We start from the raw sequence: 27,500 nt of genomic DNA, 5'->3' as shown, positions 1-27,500 counted from the left end.
CAGTCATTTTTGGAAATTCAAAATGGTGGACCATGGAGAAGATCCCCCTTTTCATGTATCAAAAGTGCAATTTTTCCAGTCATAATGAATACTTGATGAGAATTTGATGCTGGTGGAAAGTATTCATGAAAAAGGTAACATTAGTGAATGAGCAGCATGAATTCTGGAAATAAACAACTAAAAATCTCACAGAGTGTCCTTTTAAAAACATGCTACCATGAGTAGAGGGGGCATGGAACAGGTAAACAGTGAGTATGCAGTATGTACTGGAATAAGTGCAAGGGAAACAAACACGTGTTCGCGTGGAGAAAAGCGTGCAGCAACATTTACTGTGACAAAAGCAGTAATTGTGCGGTGATCTTGTTGTGTGTTCAGAGACGACAGTGTTTAACCCATTGTGTCCTAGAGCGAAATATACGCTGCATTCCGGTTCTTTGGATTTTAGCTGTTTTATTAAAAATGTGGGTATGTTAGAGCTGAATGAACACATTGTAGTGCTGCAGTAGATGAAGGTTCTAGCTTTTAAATTCAATTCATGTCGTGTTTTTATGTGCTTCGGAGGCTGAGATATTTAAGTTTTAATAGGGAGAGGGCACCTTTTCCCAAAAAGGGCTTTGGCTAAAATGGGTTAAGCAATGCCATGATACAGCAGTGATCAAATCAGAGCATGAGCTCATGAACATAAATGTTAATGAGGAAAAAGCAAGTACAGTAGTTGCCCAGTGAGGTTTTTCTAGACACAATTAAATGCTTTGAAATACACCATGAAACAAAGTCCCAGCTCAAATAATGTTGCATACCAGGTCTGGTTGAAATGGGTATAGAATTGGAGTGACAAAGCCACTTTAAGGATCTACAAACCACCCAACCAACCATGCATTACTATACCATACCACAAACTCAATGTAATGATTTAAAATGCATCTAACTGGAACGCATGCATTTGCAACTTCGATCTGGAAAGCAGCAAACCGTAAACAAAAACACTATTGCCGCCATTGATGGAGACGCAGCGGTGCAGTATAGTAAGGCAGTCATTACAGGCGATCTGCGGGATGCATAATGCATAATAATCAATCTGTCCCTTCCTATGTTGTCATGGAACGGCTGCAACCAGGGCCACTGACAGCTTTCGCTGTCTGAAAGCCCCCCCTCATACGCGGGAAATATGAGAACACATTCCCCCCCTCTCAATGTATACAATGTACAAGGACCTGATACTGGGCCCCCTCTCTCCCTGGTCCCGGGAAAACGGACCTGTTTGCCCTGTGAGTTGCCATAAACGATTGCAGCCACAGGAATTTTGCCCAATCAGCCCTTAGCACAGTGTTCCCTGAGCTGCAACATTATAGCCACTGTTTCTCTGTGGCAAACAGCTGTTGACTCGTAGCATTTAAAGCTGTGCACATGTGCGCTGTATGCAAATAATCTTATTTGCTTACTTACGTGCATTAAAAACTCGGCAGAGCCGTCACACTCGCTCTTTAATCAAGGCTCTATGTAAAAGGCCTGTGCTAATGTTTGTTTTTGTCTTAGTGATGTGTGTGAGCGTGCATGTGCGTGTGTGTGCGTATGCGGTACAAAAAAAGCAGCTTGTAGTTGTCATTAAAACACAAGTCTTCAGCAGCTGTAACTGTATGTAATCATAAACATGTCTGTCTGTCTGTCTGTCTGTGTGTGTGTGTGTGTGTGTGTGTGTGTGTGTGTGTGTGTGTGTGTGTGTGTGCGTGTGCGTGTGGTGTGTGTGTGTGTGTGTGTGTGTGTGTGTGTGTGTGTGTGTGTGTGTGTGTGTGTGTGTGATGAGCTGTGTCGTGAGGAAGGTGGAGGATGGGCTTGTATGTGTGCACGTGCATGACAGTTTGCATGTGCATGTAAGTGTGTATGTGTGTATTAGCGTGTGTGTGTGTGTGTGTATGTGTGTGGGGGGGACTCCCCTCAGGGTCTGCGAATGACAGAGCGAGCGTGGTGAGAGTATCCCGCTGTTTCTCCCGGACACCGTGGGAACCAATAGAATGCATTAATAATAATGATGCATGACACTCCGCTAGGACTGCTGATGCTTTTTTAACCGGTGCCGCTTTCTGTTTTGTTTAGAGTAGACCAACAGATCAACGGTTTTCTATAGTCTGCTACTATTTTCCAGCACCTGAAAAGTTAATTTGGACGCGCATGCCCACCCGACAATGAGTGGGCAGCACCATAGGCATTGACAACAGACCGAGTGCCTGTGCCTGAGCAACACGGAACAAGGACTCCAGAATCCATTAATGCCGTGGCCCAATAAAAGGCCATTTGGAGGGATTCTCATGAATAAATTGAATGCCTGTATGTATGTGAAGTTTTCTTGTCAGTTCTGGCTTCAGTCCTCACTATATTCCCTTCCAAGACCATCTAGTAGGGTTTTCTTAAGGGACTTGTTCTTTTCTATATACATACTGCTGTAAGCACATTATTACATTGCTATTCCACTGTTATGTCTGTATGATCCAGTGTAGAAGCTAGTTAGTGTACACTATTGGCACTGCAACATACATGTATCGTGCACGTATGGTTTTGGAAATGAAAGAAAGCGAAGGCGAAAGCCTGAGAAACTCCAACTCCCATTGTCTTTCTGACACAGCACTCCACAGCACACAAGTGTTCACTGCACACTGCACACTGCACACAACGAAATTGCATTTTATGCCTCACCCGTGCAAGGGGGCAGCCCCCAATGGCGCCCCAAGGGAGCAGTGCGGCGGCAAGGTACCATGCTCAGGGTACCTCAGTCATGGAGGAGGACGGGGGAGAGCACTGGTTAATTACTCCCCCTACCAACCTGGTGGGTCAGGAGTCAAACCGGCAACCTTTGGGCTACAAGTCTGATGCCTTAACCGCTTACCCATGACTGCCATGAAGCAGATGGTGATATCTACACCATCCATGCAGTTGGAAAAGGACAGCAGACTCGTTATCAACAAGTGTGTTTGGGGGCTTTCTATTTCACATGGAATCCATATAGTATTCATTACAGGACACATTTCTGAGGTACGGTATGATGGAATGAGACACCACATGAACCTGCTTTGAGTAAAGTGGAACTTCAGTGGGGTCTTATGAGTCACACACCAGACGCTGTCTGTCTCCTTTGCGCGCACACGACGCACGCACGCACGCACACACACACGCACAATATAATCCGTTCATTCTGATACTGTCCCTCTCTGTCTCTCTTTCTCCCACATCATTGTGCTGCTCTCCTTGCGTCTGTCTTGTCTTTTTATTTCTTTCTATCTGTCTATCTCTGTATTTCTTTCTTTTTGCCCATCTACTGTATATAGTTCTTGTTCACTTTTTACTTCTTTCTTTCTTTCTTTCTTTCTTTCTTTCTTTCTTTCTTTCTTTCTTTCTTTCTTTCTTTCTTTCTTTCTTTCTTTCTTTCTTTCCATCTGTCTGTGCCTCTGTCTCTCTCTACCTTTGCCTCTGGCTTTAGTAGTGCGCTAAGTGCACTCACAGGCATCGGGGCTAAAAGCAATAACACCAATTACCTGGCGAGCATCTCTCAGTCAGTCAGCGCTTCTTTTCCCCCTCCTCTCCCCTCCTCTCTCCTCCTCTCCTCTCCTCTCCCCTCCTCCCCTCTCTCCTCATCCTCCCCCCCCCTCCCTCTCTCCCTCTCCTCTCCTCTCCTCTCCTCTCCCCCCTCTCTCTCTTTCTCTCTCTCTCTCTCTCTCTCTCTCTCTCTCTCTCTCTCTCTCTCTCTCTCTCTCTCTCTCTTTTCATGGTAAGGCAGAGCGCTCCATCCTTCCATGCCACAAGCTGCCACTCCCCACTCCCAAAGCGCTGCTCAGCCCTAATTGAAAAGGTGATGGTGAAAGCATCCAGAGTCACAGCGTGAAAATTAGAGACAGGGGAGACAGAGAGGGAGAGAGAGAGAGAGAGAAAGAGAGAGATGTCGAGAGAAAATGAGAGTGAAAGAGAGATGTCGAGAGAAAATGAGAGTGAAAGAGAAAAAGAAATAGAGCGAGACAGCAGTGTAGATATGGAGAGAGAGAGAGAGAGAGAGAGAGAGAGAGAGAGAGAGAGAGAGAGAGAGAGAGAGAGAGAGAGAGAGAGAGAGAGAGAGAGAGAGAGAGATAGAGAGAGAGAGAGAGAGAGAGAGAGAGAGAGAGACATGGTAGAGAGCTTGAAAGAGAAGAGGTGCGGATGGCAGACGGGCCTGTCAATCAGAGAGAGGCGAGTGTGTTCCAGTGGAGAGTGCAGCCGGCAGTCATTAGGATGACTGATAAATACAATCTGTCCATGCACAGCGCAGCGCACATACAGCTTCACACAGCTACTGACGGGACAACACATACAGCTACTGACACAGGGGAGGACAATACCACACACACTTACTACACCCAGCTACTGACGCAGGGGAGGACAATAGCACACACACTTACACACAGCTACTGACGCAGGGGAGGACAATATCACACACACTTACACACAGCTACTGACGCAGGGGAGGACAATAGCACACACACTTACACACAGCTACTGACGCAGGGGAGGACAATACTACACACACTTACACACAGTTACTGACGCAGGGTAGGACAATATCACACACACTTACAGACAGCTACTGACACAGGGGAGGACAATACTACACACACTTACAGACAGCTACTGACGCAGGGTAGGACAATATCACACACACTTGGGTGGTTGACGTTTAAGGGCGTAACGCAAAAAAAAAAAAGTTTTTCAAATTCCTGAAAAAAATGATTGATAAAAATTGGAAAAAAATAGAAAAAAATAAAGCACTTAGTGGTCTGTGGAATTTCACCTTATTTTCGCCATTTTTGAGAAAATGTGTCCTGCATCAACACATAGCATAGGCATGTCACACCACAGGAAAATGGAGTCACACCACAGGGAATTCACTGCATTATGGCCATTTTAATCCTTTTGTATACATGACTGACATCTGAGCTAATGCTAACTTGATAATGATATTGTGTTTAATCTTAATATGTGTTTTCATTAATAAAAAAACTTTTTTTTCCTCCTATAAGAGCAGTCACACCACAGGACACCATAAAATGAACCTAAGCATTGCGTGACAGAAAGATTGCAATATGAAGACATATTCAAAGGTTAAGAGTCACCTTAAACTTCCACAGCACTCTCCAATAACTGAGGTACTGACTGGTTAGGAGCCAGTCTTTAAGACCCTTGTAGTTGGCCTTGCAGCTGCCCATTCACAAACATTGACATACATGTCACCCCACAGGACGCAATTTGTGTTACAAAATTGAACTTGTAGTTAATATTACTGTCTTGAGTTTTTTCCACATTCACATATCTTAATCTAAAGTTAAGATTTATGCAATCATGCCAAATGCTTCATACATCATTCAAAATATTGTTGGTTAATTTATATATATATTATTATATATTGTTTCATTAATGTTACAGTCACACCGCAAGAAATTTGACATATAAACCTTTACATAAATCTTAACAAAAATGTTTCTTCTCATCTAAGACTAATATGAAACATAATGTACCACATCTTCTTTCATTGACATTTGTTTTTTTAAAGGAAAATAACAGTTTTGTAGGTTTTTAACCAATGTTACGAAAAAACAAGGCGTCACGTCTCCCACCCACTTACAGACAGCTACTGACTCAGGGGAGGACAATATCACACACACTTACACACAGCTACTGACGCAGGGGAGGACAATAGCACACACACTTACAGACAGCTACTGACACAGGGGAGGAAAATATCACACACACTTACAGACAGCTACTGACACAGGAGGACAATAGCACACACACACTTAAACACAGCTAATGACGCAGGGGAGTAGAGCAGCAGCAAACACACTTACACACAATTACTGACAAAGGGTAGGACAATAGCACACACACTTACAGTACAGACAGCTACTGACGCAGGGGAGGACAATAGCACACACACTTACACACAATTACTGACGCAGGAGAAGAGAGCAGCAGCACACACAAGTTTGCACACAGCTACTGACGGGACAGCAACACATACAGCTACTGACGTAGGGGAGGACAATAGCACACACACTTACAGACAGCTACTGACGCAGGGGAGGACAATAGCACACACACTTACAGACAGTTACTGATGCAGGGGAAGAGAGCAGCAGCACACACACTTACTACACAGCTACTGACACAGGGGACAACAGCACATACAGCTACTGACACAGGGGAGGACAACACCACACAAACTTAAAGGACACTACAGGAAATTTGAAGGTAAATTCCGTTGCTAGACAAAGTCAAATAATGCCGGTGGCAAAAAATTGGTGCAAATAGGCACCAAGATTGAAGATTGTGTGCCTGTGGTGTGACCAAAATACATTTCTGTTTCTGCAGTGTGCAAATTGTTGTTTTACGTGGAAGGTTTAGAAACTATCCCCAAGGCACCACTTAGAATTTGATGGTGGTAGTAAGTATTTGGGACAAAAGGTAACATTTGTGAATGAGCAGGATGAATTCTGGAAATAAACTACTGAAAATATTACATACCACCCCTCTATTGTAATTATTATTTTCTGTCTTCATTCACACCTATCTGCCTGTTTTTGTGTGTCTGCTTGTCTCTTAACACTCGGGATCAGAATTTGTTTGTCTATTTTCCTCATTAACTACCAGTCTAAATCATAAAATGTGTGTACTCATGGCTGGACTGGCCATTTGACATACAGGGCGTTTGCCCAGTGGACTGTTGCTGATTTTGGCCTGGCCCTCCCCTCATGCTGCGGTCACACCGCCAGCGTTGAAAGAGCTAAAACGCTGCTGACTCCTGCCTGGGAAGCACAGGTCAGTAGCGTTGAACGAGGCAAAAGATTCAACTTGAAGTGTTCTACCAAGAATCTCGACCAACCGAAGCTCGTGTTTAAAAAAATGTGAACATTCCATTGGCTGCCGCCTGCCGCCGCCGAGCTCATTACACATTTTTTGATGAAGTTCAACTTCTGACGCCCTCGTCTTTTGACGCTATTGACTCTATACACGCTTTGCAGCTTTTAACGCTTCTGCCGCCTGCTCTCCCATACATAGTCAATTACTTCTGCATCTTTCCACGAGTTCAACACCGGCGGTGTGAACGCGCGGCCATTGGTGTCAGTCCTCATGCTGCTACAGCAGGCCTCTTCAAGAGACTGAGATATAAACAAAGCAAATTGACTGCTGTGGTCAAAATAGCTTATATTAGAAGATTAAAATGACATCACAGGCTTCGTTGTCTCTATCAATGCCTCTTCTCTGGAAATGCCTGGTCCAATTTTCTGGCCCATTCCAGCTCTGCTGCAGCTGGGAGAGGGCCCAGGTAACCTCGCACCAATCACTAGCATTTTTATTATTCATTTCCCCAAAGCCTTTTAAAAACTAAGTGCAATGATTAAGGACGCAATTAAATATGACAACACGCAGACGTTCATTTACAATCTCATCCTCTTTTCTGTTTGCTTTTGCACTCTGCTGAAAATCAAATTAATTAAACGGTCCTGTTTAAATAATTAAACAAAAAGCTTTCTGTGTGTTTTGTCATACAACTCTCATGTCTCTTCCATTAGTGAAACAATAAAATAACTAATTAACTAAGAAAAAACAAACATTCACAGATGGGCACACACAATTCAGCAACTGGTTGTGCATTTAAAAAAATGCATACACAGAGACAGAGAAAGCAGTGAAACAAAATGATGCCATAAATAAAAATATGCTTAGTGAAAATTATTAGATAGCATCAGATGAACAAAACAACAGCACTCTGTATAACTCTCTGTATTCACTGAAGAGATGCATCTCATATCAATTGAAGATATTTGGATGTTGGTGGCCTGTGTTTTGTGCATTTGTGAGTTTGAGAGTGTACATACTGACAAGCAGGTCTAAAAAAAATTAGTTCCATACACCGTGGTGCGTCTCCAGTTGAATAAAACAGAGTAAAATGGAGTGGTGCAGGTGGATCACACTCAGTTCTTCTTATGTTTGTAATTGCTTGTTTCCTTTTTTACATATTTCTTTAGCAGCAGAGTAAGTCTGTGTGTATGCAACTACCTAACAGAGTGAGTGCCTGAGTGTGAACTTGTGGGCATGTGTGTGTGTGTGTGTGCATGTGTGTGAATGAAAGCGTGTAGGCACGGTGTGTATTAGCAGGGCAAAAGGTAAGGTGTGTGGTCAGCCCAGCCAAATAGCCCTGCTCTCCCCATCTGTCAGACTTGGCCTCACATGCACGCACACACACACGCACACGCGCGCGCGCGCGCGCACGCACGCACGCACACACACACACACACACACACACATGCAAATGCACGCACGCACGCACACAAACCAGGCCCAACCTCTAAAGCACTAGTAGGACCTAATCACGGTCCTGAACTGCTGCCAGTTAAAAGCGGCTCTAACAGTGCGTGCACACCGCCACCAACTCCTGACGACCACATGGCCACGACAGGGCACACACAGTAGCGTGCATGCTGTAACATGCAACACTACCACGGCACACGCTACTTATGATTATTGTACTTTATCTCTTGGCTCTTTTTTCCCAGCTAAGTTGTTATTGTACAGTATGTAGGAGTTAGGGCTGGGCAATATGACGATATATATCGTTATCGTGATATAAAAGTGTATATCGTGACCTTTCTCCTATATCGTTTATATCGTGATAGTAATTTTATACAATTGAATATCATTTAATTACATTTCATGCTGTCACAATACACACAATAAGTTAATGTAACTGTAAAAATAAGAATATAAAGGTCCATTTAAAAGAAAGGTTGTTTTGTGACATGAAAAAATAAAGAGCAAATAAAGAGAATAACTGAAAACGTATGTAATTGTGCTATATCGCGATATATATCGTTATTGTGATAGAAAGTAATCCATATCATGATAAAGGGTTTTTTTTCCATATCGCCCAGCCCTAGTAGGAGTCGGCAGATGTGTTAAATATGTTGCATCTGTCTGATGTCTGTACATCTATGCATACTGTATGTGTCTTGCTACATGTTAATCCTGCCTTGGCTGCTTAAAGGTGAACTGTGTAAGATTGTGGTCGGAATAGGCATTGCAACTAGGCTTCTCATTTAAATTGTGCTGCCTAATGCCTAATTCCAAATCTGATCTCTTCATGAATATTTACAAAGTAATAAACTAGTATTTACTAGTAGGACCAAAGTACAGTAAGTTTTGCAGCTAAAAAATGTCTGGATATTCAAAATGGCGGACCATGGAGAAGATCCTTCAAAAGCACCAAAGCCATAGCCCACAAAGTGCACTGCCAAGTCAGTAGGTCACAATTCCTTGGTGTCGTGTACTGTACTGTAAGCTAGTTTAGGAAATAAAACAGCCCTTTCTCTGCATGTGCTATTAGTCACTTTAAGATTAAAGGGCTTGCTGAATGGGGGGGATCAGAGTGCCAGCGTGTGGTGAGTTACTCATACCTGCCCCCTGTTGCGTTGGTGCATTAAGCGCTGCAAGTGGCATGAAGTGGAAATTGGTTTTGCGTCACCTCTTATTGCCAAGTGACAAGTCAAGTGAAGTGAAGACACATATATATATATTTTTTTTTTACTTATAGAGCACTGTGAAAACAACAGACAATAACAGTTGACGAAAGTGCTGTACATTATGAGGCCCATTTGCAGTTGCTGTTAAGGGAACACCTCAGAACAAGAGAGCAGAAGTCTTAAAATGTGCATTTACAACATCCCTACACCTGCAATGAAACCCCAACACAATGGCTGCTCAGCAGGAGAATGGACAAATGTGCCATATGAAAACAGGCATTATTGGTCAAACCATACGGCCACATCACATAAAACAGTATTCAAAACGTCGGGATCACAGTGGCTCAATGGGCAAAGGCTCAGTACTATGAGTCCAAAGATCCAGGTTCGAATTAGCCTCGCGCACCATCCTACGTACTTCCGCCAAGAGACTTGGCTCCGCACTACGTCTGGTACCTGTTTTCTGTGGAGCGATGTTGACTGGTAGGATTTGCGCCAGTGTTCTGACAAATGGTCCTACATTGTAATTTTATCCTATGGTGGGATGTTCTGTCAGACATGTCTGTTAAACGGTCCTACATCGCCATAGATGGACGTCAGACATGTTTGTTCAACAACTTATAAGTTAACCCTCTGAGGTCTAAGGCTTTTCAGAGGCTTTTAGGCTGCTTGCACCACCCTAACATTTTCAAGTATTTTCATTTTCATATATATATATATTTGGGACCTGGAAGGTCTGAGGTTTCTAATGGTGTGACTTATACGTTTCAATGACAAAAACTCACNGAGTTACAGAATTGTTTTTGGAGACACATTGCCCTCTGAAGGGCACTCGGACCTCAGAGGGTTAAATCTTGATTTTTCTAAAAAAAAAATCCTTCCTGCAATCGCGTCAGGTGAAACAACCTCCAGACCATGAATACGAAATGAAAGCTAGGTTTGAATACGACCTGAGGTAATTTCCCAATGCTTCCCTCCCCCCACTACTCATTCCAGTCACTCTCCTTACTGTCCTGTCAAAATAAAGGCATACATACAAGCTCACAAAACAAATCTTAGAGAAAATAAAGGATTCAAATGCTCTGTAGGCCGTCAATGTTACACCAAGCATGTTATGAACATATAGTATCCATCTTATTCCTAGCTACCATGATGGTTACGACTCTGCCGCAGCATTTTCAAAACAATTTACTGTATCACCACAATGTAAATGTGTTAGAGCAGTGGTTCCCAACCTTTTTCTTAGGGGACCCATGTTTTTACTATTTTAAGCTTTGGTGACCCAACCACGCGAGCGCCCGCACGAGACGGAGTCACAAGATGCCCTCCGTTTCCTGCGATAACTTATTTTAGTTATTTTATTCCTCAATTCGTCTTTGGTCAAATACAGAGTAAATGTTTAATGTAGCACTTACAATTTGTTGCGTCTATGCATTTATTAGTTAAATGCTTTGTCTTTTATTCAACATGGGCTATATATATTTAAAACGAAACCCCTTAAAATCAAGAGGGCTCCGCGACCCCCGTTGGATCTTTGGCGACCCATAAGGGGGGTCCCGACCCATAGGTTGGGAACCACTGTGTTACAGTAACGTACTAACATAATTGAAAAAGGTTTGCCTTCTTCTTTTAAGGATTGACAATATGGAAAAACTGGTCTTGGATAGCATTTGAGTCATAAACACAGTTTGCTTTAGTTAAAGCAAGTTTCTTAAAAACCATTATAAATAAAACTAGCATGTTAACTTGGGCTTCACACAAACTTTTAGAAAGTTGCTGCTTAAGTAGCCCATTTGTTTACATGAGTCCTCAGCTTAACTGATAATTGCACCCCTTTTTCATGGCTACAGTGGCGACCCCAGGAATAAAGTGGATAAAAAAATAACAAAAGCAGCCAGATTAATAACTGTGTACTGTAGCTCGTTCTGCTGAGTGAGAAGGCCCCTGTCTCACCCTGCTCCCCTGTATCTGTATCTGTGGGGTAATACACTGCTACTGAGTGCCACGCTGCCAACTCTTTACTCTTTATCAATCCACCGCCCCCTCACCAATTAGACTTCTATTGGGTATCTTTGTTTCCACGCTTGTTATCTGTCAGCAGAAGACTGTGAAAAATAACACACACATACGCACACGTCTGTTTCCAACAGAATACAGCACCGCCTATTAGTATTGGCACCCTTGAAGTTTAAGCACAAAACGGGGAAATATCTCCAGACAAAAAATAATGAGGTCAACCATGATTTTACAATAGATAGCTTGTGGTTGATACAAAGTAGGAAAATTATCAACAACATTACAAACTTAACTAAGAGAAAAAAACTAATAGAAAAAGGTAAAACTCCTGGAGTCACTGGTATCGGCACCCTTTATTAGATATCACTGTGGAAACCTAATTTGACTCAAATGTGGTAAATCACAAATGGAAATCATCTTTGATAAATTACTTTTGGTCCTGGTGGTAAAAGTTGGGAATATCTACATTTATTTCCTGATATATTGCAAAATTTGCAAACACAACTATAATATAAGGGGTGCCTATACTAACTGGTGGCGCTGTATATTATTATAACCCTTCACTGTAATGACTCCACATAAACTGCACAAACAGTCAGTCACTGGTGGAACCCGGCAATGGCTGAAGCTACAACTGTGGCCAATCATGAAGAACAAAAGACAACTAACAACATTGAAGAAAACCGGACTTTACAGCGTGCATGTCTTTGTGGGCATGTCTGCACTATACAGTACACTATACTGTCTATGTCTTTATCTGGGAAGCACTGGCTTGCCTCATTATGTACTGTACAACTATTAAATCCAGTGAACTTGACTCAGCACTTGACTTGCAGCACATGGTACTATGCACACTGGCTACACATGCTACCTTTCCTCAACCCCCCCAATGCTCTGGTCCATCAAACGACATTGTAAATGACAAGAGTCAGGCAATGTGGGTCCTAATGATGATTAATAAGTAAAGCGGGAGCCCCCTCATCATCACCTGGGGGTGTGGCGTGTTTGGGCTGTCTGAGTGTTCTGTACGTGTGTGTTGCCTGTTCCAAGCCATTAGCCAATGGGCACCCGTGTAGAGCATATGCGTCACAGCCTATTACCTCAAACAAACTCGCGTGCACGCACGCACTGTATTGTAAGGTACACACAAGAGTAACATACAGCAGGTTAATGTAGTATGTATTTGGATACAACATAGTGTGTGTATGAGGCTTGTAGCCCGGAACTTTTGAGTTGCATATGGGAAGTATGTTAGCTATAGTTAGCTCTTAACCCATTTTAGCCTGATGACTCGTACATGTTGTTTGAGCTTTAATGCCTGGAGACACATACAGGCTCTTGAGATTTTAGCTTTTTCAATAAATGTATGTTAGAGCTGAATGAACACATTCTAATGCAAGATGAGGGTCTTAGGGTTTAAATGCATGTTTTTATGTGCATCAGAGGCTAAGATGTTTAGGTTTTTATAGGCTGAGGGCAACTTTCCCAGCAAGGGCTTAGGCATTCAGCAGGCGTTTTTTGCAGGTGCTTTAGGCCTGGCAGTGTTGCCAGATGTGTCTGACCAAATCCCGCCCAAAAGGTTCTCAAAAACCGCCAAAATGCGCTAAATTCCGCCCAAATTCAACAAATTACATTGACATCTATGGGCCCAAAACGGCTTAAAAAAACGCCAAATGGCCAATTTTTCCTGTTTTTGCCCGCCGGCGCTCATCCCAAGTAGCCCAATTGGGCGGGCACCCGCCCAATCTGGCAACACTGTGGGTTGGGCTTCCCCTAATGCTGCTGCTGACCCCTGACTCCTGATGGTGCCCATGAAAATCAGAGCACTCCCCTGAACAGAGCCAATCAGAGCACTCCCCTGAACAGAGCCACACCACCAGTTATGATTCACGACTTACTCAATAAAGCAATAGCATGCAGAATTTATTCTTTTTTAAATGTTTTTTATGCCTTTATTTGACAGGACAGTGTGAGACGGAGACAGGAAGCGAGTGGGACAGAGAAACAGGTAGGATCGGGAAATGACCCTGGCCAGACTCGAACCGGGGTCCCCGTGGGGGCTTAGCGTACTGCGCCACAGCGCCCCCCCCTGCATCCAGAATTGTATGTATTGTGCTTCTTGACTGCCATGGACCTGACAGAAATAACGTTGTTATACAGTAGTTTGGAATAAGTTGTGGGTTTGGGGCTCCAGGCCTGTGTACTGGCTTTCATCATTAATGAAGTATACACTACATTGGGTGTATTTGGGTATAACGTACAATATTAGAGGTATACAGTTTGTTGCTGGTGTTACTTTGTTGCTAGTAACTGCTTGCACAAGTGTGTGGCGACGGTGCAGAGAGCGGTAGCAGTAGCAGCAGTGTGTTGCATAAGTACGGGCTGCATATAAATAAATGTCCCAGAGCAGCCACAGATGGCCACATGTCCCCCCCCACCAGGCCGAGCTCCGGCTGGGACAGGGTCCACCCGGCCCAGGCAGCCTTCACACCCACACACCCCCACACCCACATGGAGACAAAAACACACACAGACAAGCACACATACACATGTAAACACGCTAGCACACGCACACACACACACAAACAATCACACACACACACGCACACATATGGACACACGCACGTGCGCACACACACGCATGCACAAACACACACGCACGCACGCACACAAACACAAACATAAGCACACTCTCACTCACACATACACACACCACTACACTTCACTACCACAGCCAAACAACACCCACGTGGGATACAACCGGATACTGTGCTTTCTCTCCCACGCACGATGACACATACGACACGCATGGTCACTTCAACACTCACTAAGCCAAATGCAGAGGTAGATTCAAAGAAGACATACATTAAAACAGACATGCACTATATTATTGGACTGCTATTTTTGCCCATGTACATACATGTGGAATAACTGAATCATGATCGCTACAGGAGACCTTTGACTGAAGCATTCTGCAGTGTCTGTGTCTAAGTATGTTGGGTGAGATACAGTATGTGAATCTAGAGTAATGTTTGAACACAAATTGCAATTATTGTAGTTTAAAAGTGTGAGCTGTTATTCACCAACCAGTGGCTTGGGGGTCCCAAGCAGCAGCTGTCTGCCTAACCTGGTGACAAGATGTGCCTCTCTGACTCACACTCTCAACCAGTTCACTAAATGCAATGACAAATGGCACAGGAAATGATGTAAACACTAACAGGAAGTGATGTAAACGGGAAGTGACACAAACAGGAAGTGGAGTTGAGGTGACGTGACGTGATCCGACCCACCTCTGAGTTGGTGACGGGCGTCTGGCTGATGCCCCCCGTGACGGACTTCCAGGAGCGGGCGGTGAGCACGCAGGCGAAGAGAGGGTACAGGTCCCCCGCGCCCAGCCGCCGGCTGTAGGTCTCGATGCCCTTCATGTCCGCCTTCATCAGGGCCTGCCACAGCCGACAGTAGTCCAGGCGGAAATCCTCCTTCAGGACCTTGGACAGAGACAGGCAGAGAGGATAAGCTGGGGCACATCTACAATGTGTGCAAAGAGCAACGATGGTTGGAGAGGTTAAAAAGCAAGGGAGAGAGCGAGAGAGAGAGAGAGAGAGAGAGAGAGAGAGAGAGAGAGACAGAGACAGAGACAGAGACAGAGACAGAGAGAGAGAGACAGAGACAGAGAGAGAGATAGACCAGTGGCCTACATCAGGGCCAGCAGTCCAGGCAGAAACCCTCCTCCAGGACCTTGGACAAAGACAAGCAGACAAACAGAAAGCAAAGTACACGTTAGCACAATGGGAGTTGACAGGCGATGCTGGAGGAAAGGGGGTGGTGGTAGAGAAAGATTACCAAAGACGACTGAAGTCCTTCAGGACCCTGGACAGAGGCAGACAGGCAGTGAAGTTAAAGCAGATGTGGCCAACACGTTGATTGTGGTCTACCAGTAGATTTTCAGTAGCCTGGGAACTCCCATACCGCCTTTAGTTCTAGACAATCGTTTCGATCAGAAAGACACTCACTTGTGATTAGGTCTGGTGGTGTAACCAGGCAAGATTTCCAGTGGGGTGACAGTCAATTGCGAGACATGTTGTCAAGTCAAACATGTAATGTAAATCTGGTGATTGGGTGCGTTCAAAACATATTCAACACACCGGAAAAATATGGCAATAGCACTGAAAACCATGATAATTTTGGGCTCAATAACTGTGATCTCAAATGTTCATACCATGACACCACAAAATTTGACTTGGTAATGTAGATGGCGGCTCATCATTCACTTCGAAAGCAGATCTAGATGAAGAAAAGGTTGGGCACCCCTGAGTTACAGCAATGGGTATTGGAGGAGGAGAGAAGTATATGGATGGAAGGAGGAGGTGACAAAAATGAGGATGGAGGTATAGATAGAAAGAGGGGGTTGGAGAGAGAGAGAGAGAGAGAGAGAGAGAGAGAGAGAGAGAGAGAGAGAGAGAGAGAGAGAGAGAGAGAGAGAGAGAGAGAGAGAGAGGATAGAGAGAGGATAGAGAGAGACATAGAACTTTTTAACGACCTATAGACTGCAGTGGTCCAGATGCATTCAGGACCTTGGGGAGTGGCAAAACAGAAAATAAAAAAAACAATGAGGATGGATAGATAGAGAGAAATAGGAGGATGAAGGGAGAAAGTGGAAAAAGAGGGTGGAGGGATAGCAAAGAAGGAGGGAATCAAGGGAGAGAGAGAATGGTGGACATTCCTTTGGTCCTGCCTTCTGCTTTCAGGACCCTGGACAGCGGCAGACAGACAGAGAGATAAGTCCCGTCTGGCTAGGGATCACGGAAGTTACACCAGGTAGGAATTCCAAATATTTCACAGCAAAAAGTGAACTTCAACTAAAGCTTGTGGGCCAGTAAAGAAAAAGAAAATATGTTTTTTTCTGAGTTCCTTTTATTCACACAAAACATGCAGAATAAATAATGTAACTACTTCCTAAATATTAAGCCAAAAATACTATTAGGATATGCAAAACAATACTGCTCTTACTATATGCAGAACTGCAAAATCACCTTCAGAAGAAATCCTCGGGCAGTAGTTTAGGAGCTTATGTTCCACTTGTTTAGGAAAGGACACGGAAATTCACATTAGTGTATTATAGAACAGTAAAATCCCATTCTAAGCAACTTTTTGTGTAATGTGTTTGACCTCTGTTCTACAAGGTTAACACAAAAAAACATATCACTGAGAACCAGGCAGTGTAAGATTGTGGGCAGGGGTCTTAAATGTGACATACAAGAGTGGATGGGGAGAGGGGCGGTTCAACGTGACATGCATTCTTCCCTCCATCGCCAGACTAAGACTAAGTAGGTGCTCAGAGCACACAAAAGGAATGACAGAACACACATGTGTAAATGTGCTCCAGTATCATCTGTTCTGTGTTCCGTGGGATGCTGTGACGACTACAGAACAGAATGGAATGGCGCAGAGCTGACAAGTTTAACAGCTCCTCTGAGGACCAGGCTTTACGCCCACTGTAACTCTCCCATCTCCCCACTGCAACTCTCTCTCCTGCTCTCCCCTCCTCTCCCACCCCCCCACTGCAACTCTCTCTCCTGCTCTCCCCTCCTCTCCCACCCCCCCACTGTAACTCTCCCATCTCCCCACTGCAACTCTCTCCTGCTCTCCCCTCCTCTCCCCTCCCTGGTTTCCTCACTGCACCTCCCTCCCCTCAACACCTCCCTCCTCTCCCACCTCCGCTTTCCTCTACGCTCTCTTCCCTCTCTCTTCTCCCCACGCCCCACTGTACTCCCCCTTCCGTCTTCTGGGGCTGCACGATTATGGAAAAAATCATAATCACAATTATTTTGGTCAAAATCGTAATCACAATTATTGATCACGATTATTGATTTTTTGTAGATTTTACAGAAAATGAAATATAACCAAGAATGAATTATATACGGGATGAGCAAAATAAAATGAATTGTAATAATTATGTAAAGGCAATAGCATGAAACTTGGGTGGTCAGATTTCTAGCCACAAACACCAGCGTGTCAGTATGTTCTGGCTTCAAGGACGCTCTCAAAGGTAGGTCACTATTGTCACGATTAAATCACGATTGAAATCACGACTTCGATTTCACGATTTTATCACAATTTTCGATTATTTTCGATTAATTGTGCAGCCCTACCGTCTTCCCACTCTACTCTCCCCTCTGCACCTTCCTCACCCACTCTCCTCTCCCCTCTCTCCACAGCACCCCCCTCCCCTCCCCACACCCTTCTCCTCATTGCACCTCCCTAACTCTCCCTTCCTCTCCCTTCACGTCCCTCCTCTCCCCTCTCCATGCCCCTCTTCTCCCTTCACGTCCCTCCTCTCCCCTCTCTCCTCTCCCTTCTGCCCTCTCTCCTCTCCCCTCTCCCTTGTCCCCTCTCCCCTCTCTCTTGTCCCCTCTCTCCTCCCTCCTCGCCTCTCCCTATTAATATGAAGACAATGTAACGTGAGGATGGGGAGAAACATTTTCAGACAAAAAAAACAAGAGCAAGAGCGTCAAAAAAAGGCACCGGTAGCCAAATTAAAATTCCACACAAAGCGGCGCTAAAGTCGGAAAGTCATTATTCACAAATTGGTTCCATTATAGGCGGCGTGGCACCAAGCCTGGGCTCTCTGTGCAACGCTCCTCTGTATTTTACATGCACACATCACAAGTGCATATTTATCGCAAATTATCTTCCTCAATGCATTTGCAACTTAAAAAAAAACCCTGTAATAATGACAACAAACATTGGCGGCTGCACTGCTGTTTTCCTTTAACTAGCAGCATTGGGCGCTGTGTGTGTGCTTGTGTATGTATGCATGTGCTACACAGGCATCAGTGTGATTCAGATCAAATTGTGAAGAACCAAAAAAAAAAAAACACTTCATGTTTGACTCGCATTGAAAAATAATAATCCACGCCCCAATACATAGCAACCAAGTTTTGACATTGCAAGTTTGTTGCGGTGTCTTGAAAACTGCAGCGCAGAGGCAAAACGAGGAAAAACACTGATGGAAGATATAGTCTCTATATGCTTGTGAGCAGGCCCGCCGACAGGGAGGGACAAAGGGGTATGTTGTCCTGGGCCCAGGGACAGAGGGGGCCCAGAATTGTTATATTGTATGTATTGGGTGAGGGGGCCCTTTAAGATGTCTTTGCCCTGGGCCCGACTAAAACTGTCAGCGGCCCTGCTTGTGTGTGTCTGTGTGTGTGTGTGTGTGTGTGTGTGTGTGTGTGTGTGTGTGTGTGTGTGTGTGTGTGTGTGTGTGTGTGTGTTTCAGTATGTGGGCTCATATAATATCAAACTCATGAGGGAGGCTTCCTCCAGAGCAAGAGTCTGAGGGCTGGGTCTCGGTACTCGGTTGCCCCAGCAGCGTAGCAGGGCGGCTGGCTGAATTATGGGCTGTAATGGGTGATGAATTGGCTCCTCTGGGGAGCAGCAAGATTCACACACGCGCGCACACACACACACACATGTACACATACGCACACAGACACACACACATGTACACATACGCACACAGAAACACACACACGCACACAGACATACAGACACGCACACGCACACAGACACACACACACACACACAGACACGCACACAGACGCGCACACACACACGGACACACACACACAGGCCCAACCCAGTCTAGCCCGCACAGCCAGCGAGCCGGCAGTGATGTCTCACCTGATATAGGCCGTGATCGAGTAACACAATTTCCGTCCTCTTGGTGCGCGGGCACTTCCTCACCAGCACGTTGCCGGGGTGGGGGTCGCAGTGCACGAAGCCCTGCACAAATATCATCTCGCTGTACATCTTCCCCAGGTTCTCAGAGATCTACAGGAGACAGAGAGAGAGAGAGAGAGAGAGAGAGAGAGAGAGAGAGAGAGAGAGAGAGAGAGAGAGAGAGAGAGAGAGAGAGAGAGAGAGAGAGAGAGAGAGAGAAGCGGGTATAGAGGCAGGTGTGGGAGAGAGGGGGTAGGAGGTGATTGAGATAGAGGAAGAGAGATGAGAGAAGGAGGAATAGAGATAACAGAGAGAGAGAAAGAGGGGAGAGTGGGACAGAGGTGGGATAGAAGCAGAGGTGTAGGAGGGTGGTGGTTGAGATAGAGGAGAGGAGACATAGAGAGAGGGAGGGAGCATAGATGGAAAAAGAGAGAAGAGAAGGAAGGGGAGAGAGGGGGTCAAACGATGTGGGATACAGAGGGGACAGAGACAGAAAAAGGAAAAAAAAAGAGACAGTAGCAGAGATAGCCAAATAAAGAGAGAGAATGATACAGAGGAAGATAACAAGGGAGGGAAAGAAAAATGGGGTGTTAAAGAGAGAGAGAGAAGGGACACAAACAGACAAACAGATAGAGAGAGGGTGTGGGTTTGAAAGAAAGGGAGTGGGAGAGGGAAGGAAGATGAGAGAGAGAGGGAGAGAGAGAGAGAGGGAGGGAGAGGAAGATGAGAAAGAGAGAGGGAGAGAGAGAGAGAGAGAGAGCGAGGGAGAGGAAGATGAGAGAGAGAGGGAGAGGGAGTAATAAGTCAGTCACATGATGGCAGTGCTATCTGTAGACATGAATCTGAGCTGGGTGAGCGGAGGAGTCTCTCTCTCTCTCTCTCTCTCTCTCTCTCTCTCTCTCTCTCTCTCTCTCTCTCTCTCTCTCTCTCTCTCTCTCTCTCCATCAGAAGCGGTGGCCCATTCCATCCAATCTCTCCTTGTAGTACGTACTGTACATTCGCCCTACAGCATCAATGTTTAGCATATAAAACAGCTGATAAAACAGTCACTTCAGAGAGAGAGAGAGAGAGAGAGAGAGAGAGAGAGAGAGAGAGAGAGAGAGAGAGAGAGAGAGAGAGAGAGAGCACAGATGAGAGAGAGAGAGAGAGAGCACAGATGAGAGAGAGAGAGAGAGAGAGAGAGCACAGATGAGAGAGAGAGAGAGAGAGAGAGAGAGAGAGCACAGATGAGAGAGAGAGAGAGAGAGAGAGAGTGAGTGTGCACCATAGAAATGGAGAGAAAGTAAGAGTGAGACGGCGGGTAAACTTTGATAACGGCAGTACAGTTTATTGCGAACGCAGAGACCAGATACAATTATTCCACCCACTGTTCCCCTCTTTGAAGATCGGACCAGATAAAGATCAGTGCTGCGCTGTGTTGGGCCAGAGAGAGAGAGAGAGAGAGAGAGAGAGAGAGAGAGAGAGAGAGATACAGAGAGAGAGAGAGAGAGAGAGAGAGAGAGAGAGAGAGAGAGAGAGAGAGAGAGAGAGTGGATGGCTTTGGAACATACTATGCAAATTAGCTTTATGAGGAATGAGGAAGAGGAGCAGAGGAAGGCAGGCAGAAGGAAGGGTTGAAGGTTTGAGCATAATCCAGTGGTGGTTCTCAAGCTTTTTTTTAACAAACGCACCCTGGACCTCATCATAAACCTCCTAACGCCCCCATGACCTCATCATAAGCCCGCCAACGCCCAACCTAAGTGATAAAAAATAAAATTGACTCATGGCCCCCAATGGCAACTAAGCACTGCCTCCTCTCAGCTGTATCCTTCTCAACGTACCCCTAAGGATCCCCAACGCCCCCCTGTTGAGAAACAGTCGAATAGACAGAGGAGAGAGGAGAGCGGGAAGAAGGGAGAGAGGGAGGAGAGAGGACGTGCCATCACATCACCAGTTCTCCATCAGATTGTTTAATTGCATGCACATGATTGTATACATCACTATTATCGGTTGGACACTGCATTGCTTATTGGACGCACACGCGCACGCACACACGCGCACGCACGCACGAACGCACGCACGCACACAGCAGTGAATGATGCCCTGGTCATACAGAGGGACTTGGAATGGCCACTTTGAGAAACAATTGGACGATATTCTGCTATGCATTTAGCCTCGTAAACTAGCCCCACCCGTCAACAGCCAAAATTATTTTTGCCTGCGAGTGAATCTAGCCTCAGACAAAGCCCCAGGCCTTGAAACCGGCGGACCAATCACAACGCAGGATATTTGTTTTGGATCTTTGGATGCATTTGCTTAGAATCTTTGGATGCAAAGTTGGCAGGGTTTTGGTCAGAGAGTTGGCCTATAGGCAGAGACACGGTTTGAAAAAAAACGGGTTGTTCCCATCAAAAACCTTCTGATGTCTCATTGATCAGGGCCAGACTAAATAATCACTTTTACTCTCACATTTAGTCTGGCTTTCCAGGCTACTGTGCATTAATTTCTCCTTCAAATAAGTGAACAAGACCTTACCATAATCTGTAATCAAGTCCTGCTAAACTGTTCTTGTCTAGACCTCCCGGTGCTTGAGAATGCATTTAAACCCCTTATTCAATTCTGAAGCCATTTGCGACAAAAACAACCTGGTGAATGGAAAGAAATTTTCTCTCCTGTTCTGACTAATGCTGTGTTACAGATATGTGAATGTGGGGAAAGAACACCCTGATGACGACAGCTATGGTGCCTAAGGAGAAGCTGGAAATATAATCTTATGTGATTTACTTACAAAAGCTGTGCGGGTGTGAACTGTGAGCTCTCTTAAGACGGTGACGCTTTAGCTCAGACAGCCAATGGGAAGAGTCTACACTGGTGGTCTGCAAAATAGTATTTCTGTGTGCTGACTCACTTCCACCTCACAGTCAAGTCCTTTTGTCACGGCGACCGTAGATGTCAGAGACCACTTCCGTTTCACTCCCGGAAAAGAGCATTCATTCACAACACCCTCTTTTTTCTCTTTTTCTGCCACTGCAACTGCCACACACACACACACACACACACACACACACACACACACACACACACACACACACACACACACACACACACACACACACACACACACACACACACACACACACACACACACACACTTTCTTACTCACTCCCAGGCATTAATGCTGCTCTTTCTCTATCTCTCTCTCTCTCTCTCTCTCTCTCTCTCTCTCTCTCTCTCTCTCTCTGAACATGAGTCATTACCAGGATACATTTCTGGGTAAAGCAGCACGACTTGTTTACTCGCTTCTGAACAAAACCTGTTGATTGTGCACTGTGTGGTAGCCTCTTGTCATTAGTCTATTCTATTCTCGGAGGAGGAATTAACAGGCCAAGACCTCCAAAAATGACATTTATTGCTGCTCTCATCTTGGTCTTCCATTCACATCTAGGTCACAAGGGCTGTGGACTGCAGACCGTATTCTGAACTGGAGACACAGAACCAAAGCATGAGAGAGAGATAGGCAGAGACAGACAGATAGACAGGCAGAGGAAGACAGACAGACAGATAGACAGACAGACAGACAGACTAGAGAAAGGAAGAAAAAGAGAGTCTGGTGATCGCAGAGAATGATAGAGAGAGACACGAGAGAGACAGATGAAGAAAGACAAATTGGTGTACATAAGAGACAGGAGGATAGAGAGAGAGAGAGAGAGAGAGAGAGAGAGAGAGAGAGAGAGAGAGAGAGAGAGAGAGAGAGAGAGAGAGAGAGAGAGAGAGAGAGAGAGAGAGAAACACCATCGGAGAAGGAGAGGATGGCAGAGAAAAAAGAAGTCAGGAGTATTTCCCCTGGCAGGGGCGAACATATCCACATGCTAATGGAAACCACAGAGGGTGGTCACCAGACAGAAACGACACAGCTCCAGGCGGGAGAGAGGACGTGAGGGAGGAGAGCGAGGGAAGACAGAGGTGGGGCGGGGGGAGGAGAGAAGAGAGCAGTGTGAAGAAGAGAGAGCGAGGGGAGAGGAGGGGAGGATGGGGTGGAGTAAGGGAGGAGGGTTGAAGGAGAGAGAGAGAGAGAGAGAGAGAGAGAGAGAGAGAGAGAGAGAGAGAGAGAGAGAGAGAGAGAGGAAGAGAGAGAGAGAGAGAGAGAGACTGGAATGACTGGAGCCAAAAGAAGGGAGTTAAGGAGGAGGGGTTAAGGAGGAGAGGAGAAAAAAGGAGGAGCGGGAGACTTAACAGGAGGGAGGAGGGGGTGCAGGGAAGAGAGGGGAGGAGGTCTTGGTGCTCCAGTTTAAGGGAAAGAAGAGAAGGAGAGATAGCCACCTCAATTTACAGGAAAAGGGAGATAGCAATGCACCTGTGACTCCATCAAACAGCTCTACTCAGGTCTTCGCATAACACAACACAGCACGCACACACACACACACACACACACACACACACAGCCGCCCCCCAACACACACACACACACACACACACACACACACACACACACACACACACACACACACACACACACACACACACACACACACACACACACACACACACACACACACACGCACGCACGCACACACACACACACACACACACAGCCCAAGACATGAAGACAGCAATATGGCCGAACAAAAACGGGGTCATCCAGAAACGTATACCATTTTATTTTCACATCAATGTATATGTAAATTAGGATTTTAGAGTAAGGAAAAAGCCCACATGTAAATGAAGCCATCCCTAGGCAGTATGACACCTCAATATATTTCTATCGCCACAGCGACCATAGCAGTGAACCGTCACTCCTTAAGATGCAAGATACCTAATTTGTCACCTACATAATATGGATATCTGGGATGAAATGGGGCTGGTGACAATGCACAGAAAAAAACAAACGAACAAACAATCCCTTTTATACATTTCAATAGATACAACGAAAGAAGAATGGAGTGCAATGTATGAAGTGTGACATGTGACTTTGCAGAGTCCATTGCCCTTATGCCCTTAAGGAAGATGCTGCTTCCCTTTATTCTTGCCTTCCCTGGCTCATTTAGAAGGAGGTAGCCAAAATACGCAAGCAATACTCATGAACGGCCATCCGGGTACTTTGCTCTTAAATTTGCGTTACGCCCCTTAATGTGCGAAAACAAAACAAATGTCTCATTGACTTACATGCTACATCGGCTTGCCTAAATAAACACATTCCATGCTTCAGCCACGGCTGTTTGGCTATATTACTTGAACAGCCGCCAACACAACACGTTTTCGGCATGTTGCGCGTGAACAACGCTAGTCTACAAGTCTGTATCTTTCGTTTACTAAACCCCAACATCACCAATTGACTTGCATGGGTTGTTTTCCCCCACAAATGGGCGTAAAGAACATGGAAAACATCACGCCGTTCATGAGTATGGCTTCAATGACTGTACAGTATTTGGCTGGTCCATTGACTGGTGGGAGGGGTTAACTCTTTTGAAAGTCTGAAATGAGCGTCTGATTTTGTCCAGTCGCTAAGGTTTAGTTAGTGATATTTGCCATGTTAACACGAGGCACTTAAATCGGAATGAACTGACTTTAATTATGAATGAAGCTTAATTCTTTAATTCCAACGTCATGTTAACACCTCTTTATTCGGAATTAAAGGAAAGATCGAAGTAAACTCGACTGAACTATTTAATTCTAAAATAATCATTCGGAATTAAAAACATAATGTAAACATAGTGACATTGAGAAAACAATTGCAGATGGGAGGTTGAATTCCTTTGAGGTATGAAATGTGCCCCCCTCCCTCATTTGATGAATGGCAGATTGCATGGAAAGAATAGTAGAAGCAACGCACGATGTTCCGTACGGCGCCTCCTCGCAGAATGCCGTTTTCGCGATTAAAACAAACTTTTCAGTGTGATGACAACCATCACACCTATTGTATTGCTCATTTGAAAGAGGAGGTTGACGTCTTCAAAATAAAACCAACTAGACTTGCGGTGGTTAATGTATGGGTTGATTGATTTGATCAAATATGTAACAGTATTCCGAACACATCTGACCAAATAAGTAACAGTACTCCGTACAACTTCATTGCATTAAAACGGTGCACTACCAATGGTTTTCATGCACAATCTAATGTGTATGTGTTTGTGAAGTGCTAAACTAATTGTTATTCCTTCCATGAAGAGTTTAAGTGAATATAACACGGTAAAAATAACATAGCAACCGCGTACGGAAGTGCCGTTCTTGGCTGCAATGTAGCTTGTTGCGTACTTCCGGCTAGCATGCATGTTGCATTCAAAGTTATCTTTACCGTCTTGTAGTCATTCAAACTCTGTTTTGAAGGGATAGTTTGACAACAAACAAACACACCAACATTGTAATTGCATGAAAACCATTGCTAAAGCGGCATTTTAAGGTAAATCAGATGTACGGAATACTGTTATTTGTTCAGGCCGAAGGAAGCTAGCCGCTCATGGCTAACCGGCACTTAGCACAAATAATCAACCCCTACATTAACCACAATGTTCCACTGTAAGTCGATGTGGTCTTATTTTGAAGAAGACAACCTCCTCTTTCACATGAGCCATTCAATACGTGTAATGGTTGACATCACACCGAATGGCATTGTTTTGATTGCGGAAACGCCATTCTGCGCGGTGGCGCTGTACGGAACACTGTGCGTTACTTCTAATGTCCCCTGCAAACATAAAAACCCACCAGGTGAAGTAACGAGATGGAGAGAAATGTAAACTGACCGTAAACACAGACACCTCCCAACTGTCACTCATGAACCAAACACACACTGATACGTATGCATACACACTCACACATGCACAAGCAGGCACACACCTGCGCACACACACACACACATACATATGTGAACACACACACACATGTGCACCTGCACACACACACACACACACATGTGCACCTGCACACACACAGACACACAGACACACAGACAGACACACACACACACACACACACACACACACACACACACACACACACACACACACACACACACACACACGCACACACAGACACACACACACACACACACACACACACACACACACACACACACACACACACACACACACACACACACACACACACACACACAGTCTTGTGCACAGGAGTGATTCTACAATTCCCCTACGGTTTTGGCAAAAGCAAAATGTCAATTATCAGTATTTTTTTCAACTAAATGACCTAGATGTTTACATAGTGTATATATTTAAGTTTCCAAACAAACAAATTGCCAAGCTTAATCTTAAATCATTTGATAAATACTCTAATGAAAGCGAACATTTGCTTGATTATTTTGTCAACAGTGTTATGGACAAATACTATGTCATTTCAAACATATATACAAATACTACAGAGTTGAAACAACATACGTTTGAAAGTGCTTATGTCCCTTAGCAATAATGTTGTCATTAATCTGTGCAACTGATATAGAAAATGTGATTGTTGAGCTTCATAAGTAGGATTTTATGATTCACTGTGATACAGACTGACACATTTTCCATTATAAATCCCTGTAACGTCTGATTTGAATTTAGTCGCCCTCCTTACACAAGACTTCCTTCTCCAGGGATAATCCCAAGTGTCTGTTCATATGATTTTTTCAACACATAAGGGATCAATAGCTCAAAAACACTTTCAAAACAGTCAACCGTGTCACTCAACTGTGTAACGGTCAACAGTGCAGGGGAACAAGTCTGCACTTTTTTAGGAGAAAAAAAACAGAGCAGACGAACCCATCTCCCTAGAACACAAATTATTTTTTTTGTTTGTCTGTCAATATGGAGATAAATTGGCAAAAACATACTCCTCCTCCACTGTCATCAGTGTTGCCAGATTGGGCTGGTTCCCTCACAATTGGGCTGCTTAGGATGGCCGTGTGCGGGTAAAAATGGCATTTATCAGAAAAAACCGCCCACTTTTTGCCATACAAATCAATAGAATTGGGCGGGATTTTGTGCTTCTAGCCGGGTTTTGAACATTTTTTGGGCTGGAAATCATCAGCCTCATCTGGCAACCCTGACTATCATAGCTAATTGTAACACCATTGACGGTAACACCATTGACATTTCAGCCATTTTTATGGTGTTGTGCTAACTGAGGACCTCAGAAGTTCCACCACAACACCTTAATCAATTCAGGTATTTGTATGCTTTATCTGTGTTTTTCTACATGTGATTTCTAATTCAGATTCTTATGAATATGTTGATAACACAGTTGACAGGCAATTTTCC

The 27,500-nt window shown here is 44.7% G+C and overlaps 1 protein-coding gene across 1 annotated transcript in view; it reads right to left on the bottom strand.

Moving 5' to 3' along the window:
* adck1 (aarF domain containing kinase 1) overlaps positions 1–27,500 on the bottom strand; it is a 221,355-nt gene that overhangs the window by 34,696 nt on the left and 159,159 nt on the right. The window contains exons 9-10 of the mRNA XM_063183682.1: positions 19,236–19,385; positions 14,843–15,040 (exon numbers count right to left, since the gene is read on the bottom strand). Of these exons, the coding sequence (XP_063039752.1) occupies positions 14,843–15,040; positions 19,236–19,385 (348 nt within the window). The remainder of the gene's footprint in view (positions 1–14,842; positions 15,041–19,235; positions 19,386–27,500) is intronic.

Source organism: Engraulis encrasicolus, chromosome 19 (genome assembly GCF_034702125.1).
Source record: "Engraulis encrasicolus isolate BLACKSEA-1 chromosome 19, IST_EnEncr_1.0, whole genome shotgun sequence".
In the NCBI taxonomy this organism is placed as follows: Eukaryota; Metazoa; Chordata; class Actinopteri; order Clupeiformes; family Engraulidae; genus Engraulis; species Engraulis encrasicolus.
The sequence above is the reverse complement of the archived record's forward strand: the minus strand, read 5'-3'. Positions and strand labels throughout refer to the sequence as shown.